General features: G+C 36.5%; 1 protein-coding gene across 1 annotated transcript in view; it reads right to left on the bottom strand.

Moving 5' to 3' along the window:
- LOC133058712 (transmembrane protease serine 11C-like) overlaps positions 1-13,979 on the bottom strand; it is a 55,992-nt gene extending 42,013 nt beyond the window's left edge. The window contains exons 1-3 of the mRNA XM_061145583.1: positions 13,928-13,979; positions 4,593-4,755; positions 2,672-2,804 (exon numbers count right to left, since the gene is read on the bottom strand). Coding sequence (XP_061001566.1) covers positions 2,672-2,804; positions 4,593-4,755; positions 13,928-13,979 — 348 coding nt within the window. The remainder of the gene's footprint in view (positions 1-2,671; positions 2,805-4,592; positions 4,756-13,927) is intronic.
- Between the last annotated feature and the right edge of the window lie 496 nt (positions 13,980-14,475).

Genomic DNA, 14,475 nt, shown 5'->3' with positions numbered 1-14,475 from the left:
CAGGAATCCTGGATATTATCCTTCACTTTGCTACCTTTCAAAAATCACATACTTCTAAGTTTGATGAATTCCATAGATAATCTATCATTTGGTAGACTGCAAGAAGAGTCATAAGCATAAAGGTGTATATGCTCATACCAGGTTTAGGTTAGCTCAGCCGAATATTTGTTATTTGACAAATGCTATAGTTATATAATGACCAAAGATGCTCTCTGCTCTTGGATACTCTGGTAAGTGGTTTGATGTAAGTTTGGCTGACCTGTTTCCTATGTATTATCTTAGACACCTTACACATGCTAGGTATCATTTTGGTCACCTATAATCCACTGCATTTATGTGTGAAAACTACATGAGAGTTGCTTAAACATTTTGGAATATATGACTGGTCATATGAAAGGTGATGTAATCTGAAGTGCGCTTGACATTTTATAATGTTCACAGGCTCATTAATTATAGGGCAATACATCATAAAGAAGATGCAGGTATACTTGCAGTATAACTTTAGGTAAATTGACCTCTTTGTGCCTCAGTTTTTTCATATAGAAAATGAGAATGTCAGGAGAATCAAATAAGTTAATACATAAAGTGCTTAGATCAGTATGGACAATTAGTAAAGTTAATTTTTGTTAAGGTACTACCTCACTCCTAAATTTTAGAATTTATATTCACTATAGTTGGGCATCATATCTGCTGGGGAGCTACAAAAAATAAGAAATTACAAATATTTCTTAAGTTTCCCACTGGAAAACCATATATCTAAAACATGAAAATGTTCTGTATGAAGGAACATTTATTCTCGGTAGTAAAAACTAAAAGACTATCATTCATAGTAAAGCAACATCTCTCTTTATTCCTTTTCTTCTTTTAGATTGAAGCATCACAAGAATTATTTAATGGAAATCAGAAGAAAAACAGGCTGTGTACATTGTAATTGTGACTAATAGCCAAGTTTGATGAATGTTCAGAACTCCATTTGGTACATTCTGTCTCCATTTGTTACTAGTGTACTTATGGATGTTGTGTATATGGTAATACTTATAATACAAAGAATATTGGATTAAATGAAAATAGAGAGAGTGGCATGTAACAGCAGGCATCCTGACCCAGGCAAATGGAAAAGTATGGGAAATATTTGATGATTGTCTTAATACAGGTAGTTAGAAACTGGGAATGAGGGTTGCAAAAGAAGCCTGAAACAAGATGTCAGGGCATCTTAGTGTTTGATTAACCAAGATGATATAATAATAGATCAGACTGATAGTTTTGGAATATTCATTTGTGAAGTAAACATAGGTTAATTTATTTGAATATCTTGATTTGAATTTATAGCATAAAAGGTGAATTTCTTAGTGCAGGCATATTTGGAGTTATTTTAAAGTTATACATTAGCTTTGTTATGTACTTATAACTTATTATCTATTAATGGTACTCACTTTAGCCATTATTCCAATTCTAAGGGCTTACAGATTAATAGAACTTCTGCTAAGATTATGACATATTTAACCTTGTGTCATGCCAAGAACACTCCCATGGTATTGTATCTATGTTTGCCATCTCATTGTTAGTTGAAGAAACTGAGGTGTGGGAAGATGAAATAACTTGTCTTAAGTCATACAGTGAGTAAATGGTTAAACTTAGAATTGAACAAGGACTCTGAGTCCAAAACCTATTTATTAATCAGTGAGTTATATTGATTACTTTCATGTAATTTCCTCCTTTATCATAAAGCTAAACTAAAAGCAGGAATTTTCTTTCATTTTTTAATATACTAACTCAGTATAATGGTAAAAGTATACCAAGACTCTTAAAGTCTTTGGATTTATTAGAAACTGGGAGGTACTGAAATTCTGTAGAAAAACTACAAGCTTTTGTCAGAGAGAGTTAGGTCTGAAAATGTGCTGTCAAGAATCTGCTCAGGGAATTGGGAGATGAATGATGCCACCACTATTCTTGCAGAATTTGGTTTGGTAGATAAAATTATGAGTTAAAGTGGCATCTATGATAAAGGAAGCTAATGTTAAAGGGGTAGTTAAGACTCTTCATTAGGTTTAACTTATAGCAAAATACTGGAGAAGGAAATGGCAACCCACTCCAGTATTCTTGCCTGGAGAATCCCATGAACAGAGGAGCCTGGCGGGCTATAGTCTATGGGGTCGCAAGAGTCGGACACGACTGAGCGACTACGCATAGCACAGCGCACATAACGCAACATGCTCTTAAGTAGACAATGATGTTTACATACACTGAGGTTTAACAAGAAGATCTTTATTTGGGGTTGTATGTTCTTTTCTACACTGGCCATTTCTCTTCCCTGAATAACTTTAAATTAGAAGGAGAAACAGCATGGCCTTCATCAGGTATCTTGGATATAGAATAAGTCTCATTCATTTAATTTTTAATTTTAAAAACCTTCTTTGAGTGTCTATCACAAGTTAGGTGTTTGTCAGGTGTTCTCAAAATATGTCTCTCTTACATGTTTCCTCCCATGCATGTTTTCTAACTGATTTTCTGAAAGGGCTGGCTATGTTCATCTAGAACTGAGGTAGTGGCAAGAAATAATATAAAATTATAAATCATTTTCAACTTGGAAGGTGACCGCTAGGAGTCAGGCATTTAAAGGAGGATAGCATTAAAAAAAAAAAACAATGCTAAGAAAAGAGTTTCAACTTACCAAAGATACTATCTTATTATTTAGGTCCGTATATTCCTGTGAATATGGTTTTGCAAACTTGCTGTCATAGTCAATATTAGTGACTTTAAAGCTGATATGATGGTAGAAATATGTCTTTCCTGAGAAGGAGAAAAAAGAAAAAAGTTTTTATTTTGCTCATTGTGTAACTGCTTTCATTATTAAGAAAAATGTTGTGAAATAGAACACTCCTATGAAATTTCAGGTAACTTGACATTTAAATAGTATTAGTTCCTAGTGATTGTTGAAATGACTTTGACATGTATCTTAAATTTAACCTTGTCAAAGAATGTAAGTCACATTTTAGCATTCTAATAAAATTCTTCATATGAGTGACTGCAGCTAATTATTTTAAAAGATCTTTCTTATATACTCACTAACAGTAAAAAAAAAAAGCAAAGTAAAATGAGATAGCATTTTTCTTGAATTGTATTGGCAAAAGTGACAAAAATAATAATACTCAAACTGAAGTGCCTATACTTAGATAAAATAGATTTTAAGCTAAAAATAGTATTGAATAATAAGAGACAAATAAGATCATAACATAATAATATATGTAATGATGGGGTCAATTCATTAAGAAGACATAAAAATTTTAAATACATATGCACCCAACATCAGAGCACCTAAATACATCAAGTAAATACTGGTAGATCTAAAGGGAGAAAAAGACAATGATATAATAATAGTGTGTGTGTGTGTATGTGTGTGTGTAGTCACTTCAGTTGTGTCCAGCTGTTTGTGACCCTGTGGACTATAGCCTCCCAGGTTCCTCTGTTCATGGGATTCTCCAGGCAAGAATACTGGAGTGGGTTGCCATGCCCTTCTCTGGGAATCTTCATGACCCATGGATCAAACCCTTTTCTCCTTCATCTCCTGCATTGCAGTTGGATTCTTTACCCACTGAGCAATTGGGTAAGCCCCATAGTTACCAGAAGCAAGAAAATAACAAAATCAGAGCAGAAATAATGTGAAGCAAAGATCAAAGTTTCTTGAAACTTTAAACAAGATCAATAAAACTTTAGATAGCCTGAGAAAAACAGAGAGAAGATTCAAAATCAGAAATTACAGAGAAAACTTTGTAACTGATACTACAGAAATACAAAGGATCATGAGACTACTATGAAAAATTATGCACCAAAAAGTTGATTAACCTAGAAGAGATAGATAAATTTTTAGAAACATACAACCTGCCAAGACTGAATCATGAAGAAACAGAAAATCTGAATGGACCAACAATGAGTTAGGAGTTTGAACCAATAATCAGAAACTTCCCCAAAGGGGAAAACCCAGGGCCAGACTGTTTCTCCAATGAATTCTACAAAACATTTAAGGAATTAATGTTAATCCTTCTCAAAATCACCTATAAAATAGAAGAGAAAGGAACACTTCTAAATTCATTTTGTTGTTCTTTAGTTGCTAAGTCATGTCTGACTCTTTGCAACCCCATGGATTGCAGCCTGCCAGGCTCCTCTGTTTTGTGATCTCCCAGGCAAGAATACTGGAGTGGGTTGTCATTTCCTTCTCCAGGGTATATTTCAACCCACGGATTGAGCTGAAGTCTTCTGCATTGGCAGGTGGATTCTTTACCACTGAACCACCAGGGAAGCTAAAACTCACTTTACAAGGCCAGTATTACCCTAATATCAAAACCAGATTAGGACACTGCAATAAAATCCCTAATGAATATGGTACAAAAATCCTCAATGAAATGATAGCAGACTGAATGTAACTATTAATACACATTAAAAGGACCATACACCACAATTGAGATGTATCCCTGGAGCTGAAGGATAGTTCAGTATACCCAAATCAATAAATTTGACACACCATACTAATAGAATGACATAAAAATCACTGATCATCTCAATTGAGGCAGAAAAAGCATTTGACAAAATACAACCTTTCACACTGTAAAAACCTAAGGGAGCAAGCCTCAACATAACGAAGGTGATACATGACAAATCCACGGTCAGCATGATAATCTAGGATGTAAGGTTGAAATGTCAGGAACACGATAAGGGTGCCCACTCTCACTACTCCTATTCGACATAGTTCTAGAAATCCTAGCCAGAGCAATCAAGTAAGAGAGAGAAATAAAAGGCATCAAAATTAGAAAGGAAGAAGGAAAATTGTGATTTGCACATGGATGATCTTATACACAGAAAGTCCTACTGTCATTTCTTTCTCCAGGGCATCTTCCCGACCCAGGGATCGAACCTGGGTCTCCCGTATTGTAGGCAGATGCTTTTACCGTCTGAGCCACCAGGGAAGCCCTAGAAAGTCCTATAGACTCTGCCAAAAAACTGTTAGAACTAATTGAGTCAGTAAAGTTGTTGGATACAAAATCAGTTGTATTTCTGTACACTAACAATGAAACATCTGAAATAATGTATAAGCATATTGTGATAATCTTTTGTAATATATAAGTGTATAGTAGCAACCATTTTGCAATATATAAGTATATCAAATCAACTTGTTATATACCTTCCACTGACATTAACATCATATGTCAATTATATTTAAGTAAAGCTGGAAAAAGAAAGTTTCAAAGGAACATAGTATTTTTATCATTATATATTTTTATTCGTAAATACTGTATGACTTCTTAATTTTCCATTAGGATATCAGAGTTGAAAATCTAGGCCATTAAGACAGTATTAGGCTTTATTAATATGTTGAACTACTAAAAGAATTTTAAACACTGAAAGGAAAGCCATTCCCTGGGTCTGTTATCCTGTTAGAGCTCTGAGTCCTGAATTAGAAGGTAAAGTGGTAAATTGAGTGCCACAGTTGGCATTCAAAGGAACTATCAGACTATTATATTAAAGGATTAGCTTCTGTCCTTCAAATGTAACCTAGACATTGAGCAAGAAAAACTATGGTCTATGATCTAAGTATTATTTTGATTGGTTTTTCCTTCCTAAAAGAGTCATATTTTTCAGGTTCCAGGTCACATTCTGGGCTAGGGTTAAGAGCTTCAGGGAGGACTATTATCCTGACCAGTTTTTCTCTCTGTGTCTTTATTTATTTTTATTTGATTTCCAAGTGGTTTTTAAAACTGAGATGTAATTGACATACAACATTATATTAGTTTCATGTGTGGTGGTGGTAGTTTAGTCTCTAAGCCATGTCCCCATGGACTATAGCCCACCAGGCTCCTCTGTCCGTGGGATTTTCCAGGCAAGAATACTGGAGTGGGTTGCCATTTCCTTCTCCGGGGAATCTTCCCGACCCAGGGATTGCACCTGCAGGCAGATTCTTTACCAACTGAGCTAACAGAGTTTCATGTGTACAACATAATGATTCAATTATACATACATATTGAAAAATGATCACCATAATAAGTCTAGTTAACATCCTTCCAAGTGATTTTTATGTACATTAAAGCTTGAAAAGCAGGGTTAGATAAGTGGCTCTAAGCCCACGCTTTCAATTAAGATCATATGTGGACTTTGAAGAACTATCATTCTTTGTGTCCTCTCCTACAGATCTGTTTATTGGGCTTGGTGGGAACATGAATGTTGTTTTAATTAAGAGCTCTAGATGATTCTGAGGCCAGGGTTAAGTATCTGGGCTCCCGAGCATATTTATGAGGGTTGGGTTCAGCCTTTGGTCCTAGGGTAGATAACAGGGTCTGTTCTGCATGGGTTTGGTAGAGGCAGAGTGATGCAGCCCACATTAGTCACTGTGTAGCAAAATTTGGGACATCTGTGGAAAGGGAGGGTCCTCAAAGACAGAGAAGGAGAAGCTCAAAGTCTGTTCTTCATGTAGGAGTCATCTTTCCTGAATCTCTCCCTAGACAGGGAAGGATAGATGTCCCTGAATTTCCAGGCCCTTCTGCCTGTGGCCATGTAGGTAGCAGGTAAGGGTCTGTGCTGAAGCCTTTAAAGGCATATTCTGAAGATGCTGCTGTGATTTCTCCACATTATTTCACTTGAGGAAGAAACCTAGAGGAGGAAGCAGAAGCGGAAGACATAGCAGGTTCTCAGGTAAATGTCCTGTTAGGGGTTATGTCCCCCTTACTTCTTGAAATGCCATGGTTTTACAACTGAAAAATTTTACTTTTGTACATCTGGTGTTCCTGCCTAGCAAGTTTTTTTTCAACTTATTTTCTTCTTTCCTGTGATTAGGTTAAGTCTTTATACTACTTCTCTCCTATATCCCACATTCTTCTTTTCTTTCTCTGTTCAGATTTCTGATGGGCCTTTAGCAACTCCCATCACAAATTAATGACTTGCAACTACAGAAACTTTTCCCTTTGTGCTAGATCACTTGGGAAGTTAGTAATAGCTAAGATTCTTATGTGGGATGAAGTGGGGGCCTGGGATTATCAGTGAAGGGAAATGTTTAGTTCCTGTATGGATGCTCCATCAGTTCTGTGTAGACCAAGATTAAGAAAATGCACATCTACAGAGGATGGCATTAATGGTCCAGAATAGCATAGACTTTTCTAAAAAAGAAGAGTAATTATGAGACACAGCCTGTCTAGAATTCTAAAGAAAGAATGTGGGAGTTCTATGTGACTTGACATTTGAATAAGACTGATGTTTTTTATGACTAGATTTAGATTATGATTTGCTTATTTTTCTGCCAGTAAATATCACAACAGTTATATGTCCTTCAGCAAATATTAGGCATCTGATATCAGTGTCCCATTAGAGCTGATGTTATTCACTTGGTCCACGGGCCAGATTTCTCCCCTACTCTTTGTATCTTTCCAAAACTACTGAGAAGTAATAAAAAATTCTGTTCAAGGAAATAGATTTATGTTGAATTTTCTACTTGTCCTATGATAAATAGAATTCTTTCAGTGGTCAGGACCATACATATACTGTGGGCTTATAATTTAACTGATAACAGCATTTGTGTACTTGTCCTTGAATTTTCCATCCCTAGCTCATTCTCACGCATGGTGACTTACTTGCTCAAAACTGGATTCCAGTGGCCACCAATTGCTCCCATTTTTGGCTGCTATTATCTTAAAAAATGAATCACCTGAAATACTACCAGCTTGGTCCTTGGTTTCTGTTCTCAATGTTTAGGACTTGTTAAAAGTAGTTCTCTAGACTAGGATCTGGAGAGTCAAAGAAATGCTTTTTTCCAAAGCCTACTAGTTAACATTAAACTTAGCCCTGAAGAGAAAGTCTAGGAAAAGTACCTCACATATTTATTAATATCATTTTGTTCTTTGCTAAGAAGCAAAAGCAAAAACAAAGAAAATAAATTTCAGTTCAAGGAGGAATAATTTTTGCTTTGACTCTGTTTTCCCTTTCTTTTCCTATTCCTTGAAAGTGAGATTGCTGTTTTGGTATTAACAGTTTCCATTTACAGTTGGCACAGGAATATTTGAAATTTCCTGAATTACCAGTAGTGAGAAAATCATCCAGACATATTCCGAAACTTCCCTGGAAATTTCATCTGCTCCTTTCCTCATCAATTACTCACAGCCTAACCTAGATAGAATTTTAACTTCCTGAGGAAGACATTAGGTGCTACTTCTTGATATTCTACCTTCTCTTTTCCGATGGCAATATAGTTTGTGATTTTTAACTGAGGAGATTCTATCCAAAAATAAAAATCTATATTTTTCTGCCCTTGTTTATTCCACCTAGGAGTGATGGAGTGCACTTAGGTTCTGAAAAATGGAATGAAAGGGAAAATGGTATGTGCAGCTCCTGAGATGTTTTCTTATTGATAGAAAGCATGCTCATCTCCTTCCTACTCTGCCTTCTGTCTGGCTGGAATGAGAACTTAATGGTCAGAACTGACACCATCACTTTGAACATTAAGGTCTGGACAATGTAGCTTATGGTAGCATAGCAAGATTGGCTCCCTGAAATCTTGAAGTGACAAACTGAACCTGGGTCACTGACCTCTAAACTTATTTATATCTTATTTGTACTTCTGAATCTTCTACTATCTGAATCTACTATCTGTCACCTTCCAGATCAGTAGTTCTGACTCTGGCCGAACATTAGAACCATCTGGGGAGCTTTTAAAGTTAAAATTTCCATTCCAGACAGCATTTTTGAGTTGGGCTTTTGTATTAGTGTTCTTTTAAAAAGCTTTCCAGGTGATTCTAAGGTTCAGTCAAGGCTAAAATTTATTACTCTAGATCAGGGATGAGCAAACTATGAAATTTAGCCTGCTGCTGAGTTTTGTATGGCCTATGAGCTAAGACTCATAGACTATTTTCTTTGGCTCCAAAATTACTGTGGATGGTGACTGCAGCCATGAAATTAAAAGGCACTTGCTCCTTGGAAGAGAAGCAATGGCAAATCTAGACAGCATAATAAAAAGCAGAGATGTTACTTTGCCTACAAAAGTCCCTATAGTCAAAGATGTGGTTTTTACAGTAGTTATGTATGGATGTGAGAGCTGGACAGTAAAAAAGGCTGAGTGCTGAAGAACTGATGCTTTCGAACCATGGTGCTGGAGAAGACTCTTGAGAGTCCCTTGGAAAGCAAGAAGATCAAACCCAAAATCAGAAAGGAAATCAACCCTGAAAATTCATTGGAAGGACTGATGCTGAAGCTGAAACTCTAATACTTTGGCCACCTGATGCTAAGAGCTGACTCATTAGAAAAGATATTGATGCTGGGAAGGATTGAAGGCAGGTGGAGAAGGGGACGACAGAAGATGAGCTTGTTGGATGGCATCACCGACTCAATGGACTTGAGTTTGAGTAAACTCTGGGGGATGGTGAAGGACAGGGAAGCCTAGTGTGCTGCAGTCCATGGGATCACAAAGGGTCGGACATGGTTGAGGTACTGAACATAGCAAATGAGCTAAGAAGGTTTTTACATTTTTTAAACGTTGAAAAAAGTGAAAATAATATTTTATGTCATGTGATAATTACCTGAAATTCAAATTTCAATGTCCATGATTAAAACTTTATTGGAAATTAGCTATGTCCACTTATTTACATATTGGCTACAGTAGAACTACAACATTAGACTCGAGTTGTGATAGACTATTATCACCTACAGAGAGGGAATTGTATACTGTCTTACCCTTCACAGGGAAAGGGTGCTGACCCTGTACTAGAAGCTGAGCACTTTAGGGAAAGGACTAATGTGATATTCTAGAAACTCTCCTCCACTCTGGTATGCTCCCTTTAGAGCACCCACCCTACTATGTGCATTAAGTACATAGTAGTCTCCCAGTGGGGCTTCTCTGGTGGTTCACTTGGTAAAGAATTGGCCTGCAATGCAGGGATTGCCTGTAACACTGGAGACCTGGGTTGGGAAGATTCCCTAGAGAAGGAAATGGCAACCCACTCCAATATTCTTGCCTGGGAATTCCTTGGGACAGAAGAGCCTGGTGGGCTACTGTCTGTGGGGTTGCAAGAGTTGGACACAACTTAGTGACTAAAACCACCACCACCAGTCACCTAGTGAGTGGCTTGTTGTGTTGAATTTGTATCCAGTTTCAGATATATGGGCTTCCCTGGTGTCTCAGATAGTAAAAAAAAATCTGCCTGCAATGCAAGAGACCTGGGTTTGATCTTTGGGTTGGGAAGATTCCCTGGAGAAGGGATTGGCTACCCATTCCAGTATTCTTACCTGGAGAATCCCCATGGCCAGAGGAGCCTGGTGGGCTTATAGTCCATGGGGTCGCAGAGTCAGATACGACTGAGTGACTAAGACTTCAGATATAATGAGAGAAAGAAGGCGGCACTCTGTGTATCATCTCTTACAAAGTTAACCAAATAGACAACACAGCATTATCATTGCATAGAGTCATGTCAAGTAGAAAAAGGTAGGTTTTTGGAGTTAATGTCTGTGCTGAGCTTTGGTTTGTCCAGCTGTCCTTGTTTAACTGGTCATTGGCCCAAGGGAATGAGTCCTTATTGAGAGGAGATGGGTAGTTACTTCCAGATTTGGTATCTGGAATAGTGAACTAGAAGATCTTAAAATGGTGATGGAAGCCTTATTTAAGAGACTGCCTTTAAATGATACCAAAACATCTGGATAAAAAGTATAAAATTTGTTTAATCAGATTGAGATTTTGTTTATTTAGTGACAAACAGGTAGATTCTTAAAAGGGTCTTTCTGACTTAATTTTTTAGTTCATACAAGGTATTGTGGAATCAGGTAGGTGGCCTAAAATTAAAAACCAATGGTCTTTAAAAAAACAAAGAAATAAAATCTAGGACTTTGGAAACTCTATCAAAGTACTTTACATAGTATCAGTATATTCTATTCTTGTTTTTACAGGTGTACTATGACTTGAGAAAACTTACATTATGAAAAAAAATTACTTATTATTTTCATACAAAGATATTTAACTTTGGATTTTCTCCTTTGTGGAAGTTTTTATAAGCCATTAACTTTTATAATTTCTGGGAAATAGGTATTACTAAGACTAACTCCAAGAGTGTATCTTAAATATATTAGAATTCATACTGATTTCTCCCATGAGTAGTTTCTTCCTGGCCCACTGAAATTATCTGTATTTAATTGTTTTAGAATAAATGGCAAGTGGTGATTATGTATACAATATGCATATCGTATGCATATAATGTATAAACTATGTGTATTATATATACATTGGGCTACCCCAATGGCGCAGATGGTAAAGAATCTGCCTGCAGTGCAGGAGACCTGGGTTCAATCTCTGGATCAGGAAAATCCCCTGGAGCAGGAAATGGCTAACCACTGCAGTATTCTTGCCTGGAGAATTCCATGGACAAAGTAGCTTGGTGGGCTACAGTCCATGGGGTCACAAAGAGTCAGACACGACTAAGCAACTAATGCTTTCACTTTCATATATACATTATATGCAACATGATGCATATATTTGTACTATATACACATGTATATAGACTGGTATTTCAAACAAGTATATTTTATAGGATGTAACCATAAAAATTTGATTTAATTCTTTAGTATTAAAAAGTCTTACAGTCACTATAAACACAAAATAGGATCTCGATTCAGAAAGTAAGATATCCAGGCCCATTTAATAATGAAAACTTGAACTTAATTTAAAGTTGAGATAGTTTCCTTCCCAACTTCTTTACCCACTAAGTCTGGCTATTCCTCCCTTTCCACTTAATTTACAGGATTTGGACTCCTGTAGGTACCTACTTGAAAGGCTGAGAATTTGACATCTAGCTCTTGTGCTCTAGGAACTTAGTTTGTATTTAAAATTAACTTCTTTCTAGTATTTTTCCCCCTGAATTTTGACATTCATTTTTCTACTCATTACTGGTGATGTTTCAACTACAGTTCCTTTACGCAAACAAATGTCATAATTCCAGCTTGACTTTACTCATTCCTTAGCATTTAAGTAGCTGGAGATATTTCCCATTCTTTAACTGAAGATCTGATTACCCCTCCAGGTGTGCTCTTGAAAAGGACCTAAGCTGATGGGGCTTTTTTTTGGGGGTGGTCTATATCTGTTTCACAGGAAACATATTATGCATTATCTGTCTCAAAGGCAAGCTGTTCAAACGGCCCAAGGGTACTGTCTTCTCGTCACTCTGCTAAACAAGCACCACGTCTCTTGCCTTTTAGAATGTCCACGTGTGAGTCAGAGTCCAGTCCACTCTCTTCTTGGATCTGCAAGTCTTCTTAGGGTCTCATTGGTCTCTTTCAAACTCCTTCTCTCAGCTTGATGTAAAGGGAAATATATCACCTGTTCTTCACATATCAGGGTGGTTGTAGTTGTATGGGAAATTATAGCACACCTATCTCTAAAGATAACCTATTCAAATATCCTTCCCTTATCTGGCAGTTTCTGGCACTTTCACACACTTGATGAAAGGCAACGAGTCTGTCTCGAGTGAGCACCTCTTACTCAAAGGTTTGCGGGCATGTACCATGACTATGACTCTTGTTTTGGCTGTGGTAGCTGCTGGCATTATAACCTACCTAATGATGGTGTTCACACAATTGTGTCTGTCTCTGGAAGATGAAACATATGGTAGTAAAACACACAGTTACTGGGGAGATGGCCTCTTTATTCCTCTTTATTTATACACAGAACTCAATTTCTCTTTATCCAAGTTCTTGTCCTCTTATAAACTGAAATGAATGTTTACTTAGCCAGAAAGCCTCTTTCTAAATATACTTTTAAAGAAAATACTGCTATGCTTTATAGCAGTTGTTTCCATCCTGTAAGCCATGAATTATACAGGGTAGAGGTAAGTTGGCAGCAGAAATGATTCTGGAGAAAATACACACACATATATATACATATATACACCAGGCATTTTTTTCTATACTTAATAAAAAATGATTCTTATATATATCAGTCATTTTCAAACATATATAGATGTAATTAAACAGGTTAACTAAAAGCATTACTAAATTTATATTGTTTATGCCTTTTTTAATTCAAGAAGTATTTATTCTCTTGAGGGAACATAGGAAAAAAATTTCCCTATAAAAAGTCCTTATTCTTAAAAAGGTTAGGAAAGAGTGGGTTAAAGACAGTAACAAGAATAGAACAGAAAACTTGGCACAAAAAGCTGTTTTTAAGAAAAACATCCTGGAAGTAAAGCATTAGTAACTGAGCTGTGTCCTACTCTTTGTGACCCCATGGATGGTAGCCTTCCAGGCTCCTCTGTCCATGGGATTCTCCAGGCAAGAATACTGGAGTGGCTTGCCATGCCCTCCTCCAGGGGATCTTCCTAACCCAGGGATCGAACTTGGGTCTCCTGCTTTGCATGCAGATTCTTTACCATCTGAGCCACCAGGAAAGCCCCCAGGATGACTCCACATTTTTTTCTATAGTATGCAAAATATAGAGAAATATTGTACTGACCTTTTAAATTTTATTCCTCAGAAATGGGGAAAATTCTACTTTTAAGTAAGAATTTTATGAGAAGAAAACTTAGTATAGAGAAAAAATTACAGACCTTGGGATAAGAAAGCTTAGAATCCCATGTTATAGACTTATGTTTATTTGTTAACTCACTGACTTTCTCTTCAGAAAGTTCTATGTTCAGCAAAGGTAGGGGTTCTGACTACTTGATTCAATAATACATTGAATTGAGAGCATAAATCTTTACCCAGAAACCACCACATCAAATCTTTAGATGCAGAATGCCCTAAACCAAAGTTTGCTAAAGAACAATCTCATTAAATGTTATTAACCACAGGAAATTCTCTCTGTCTAGTAATCTTATTGGACTGCTTTCCTTCCCTCATTCTCAAAATTCCTTTTTCCCAATAATGGGACCAATAATTCTGTATGATCGGAAAGTCAGACATATTGAGTACTCACCATAAGTGACAAAACAGACAATGAGTCCGATGACTAGTGCGGCGATGACCATCGTTAAGATACCCAGGGCAATTTTTCCACACCTTATGATGTTCATTTTTGTGTTTGAATCCATTCTTTTGAGCAGTAAGGATAGGGAAGCAAGTGTTAATATGAATAAAGTATAGGATACTCTCAGAAATAAACATGGACTTTGATGTAAAATGTAAAAGTGCACTGTTTTACATTAATTATGGACTCAGTAGACTGCTGAGCTTGGGGAACAATATGTAGAACTAGTGAATTAATATTGACCTGCTAATTTTTCAGCACATATAAACAATGTATTACTAAAATCAAACTTACTTCATTCAGCAAATATTTATAGATAGCCTACTAGGCATAGTTGTAGGAATAAAAACCTCTTTCCTTATAAAGATTACATTTTACTAAGGGGATATAGACAATAGAGTATATTTAGTAAATAAGATACATAACTGGTAAAAAGATAATAAGTACTGTAGGAAAAGTAGAGCTACGTCAGGAATGTGAATGAGGGGGAAAGTTGT

This window comes from Dama dama, chromosome 6 (genome assembly GCF_033118175.1).
Source record: "Dama dama isolate Ldn47 chromosome 6, ASM3311817v1, whole genome shotgun sequence".
Taxonomy (NCBI): domain Eukaryota; kingdom Metazoa; phylum Chordata; class Mammalia; order Artiodactyla; family Cervidae; genus Dama; species Dama dama.
Note: the sequence above shows the minus strand (reverse complement) of the source record. Positions and strands in the feature narration are given on the sequence as shown.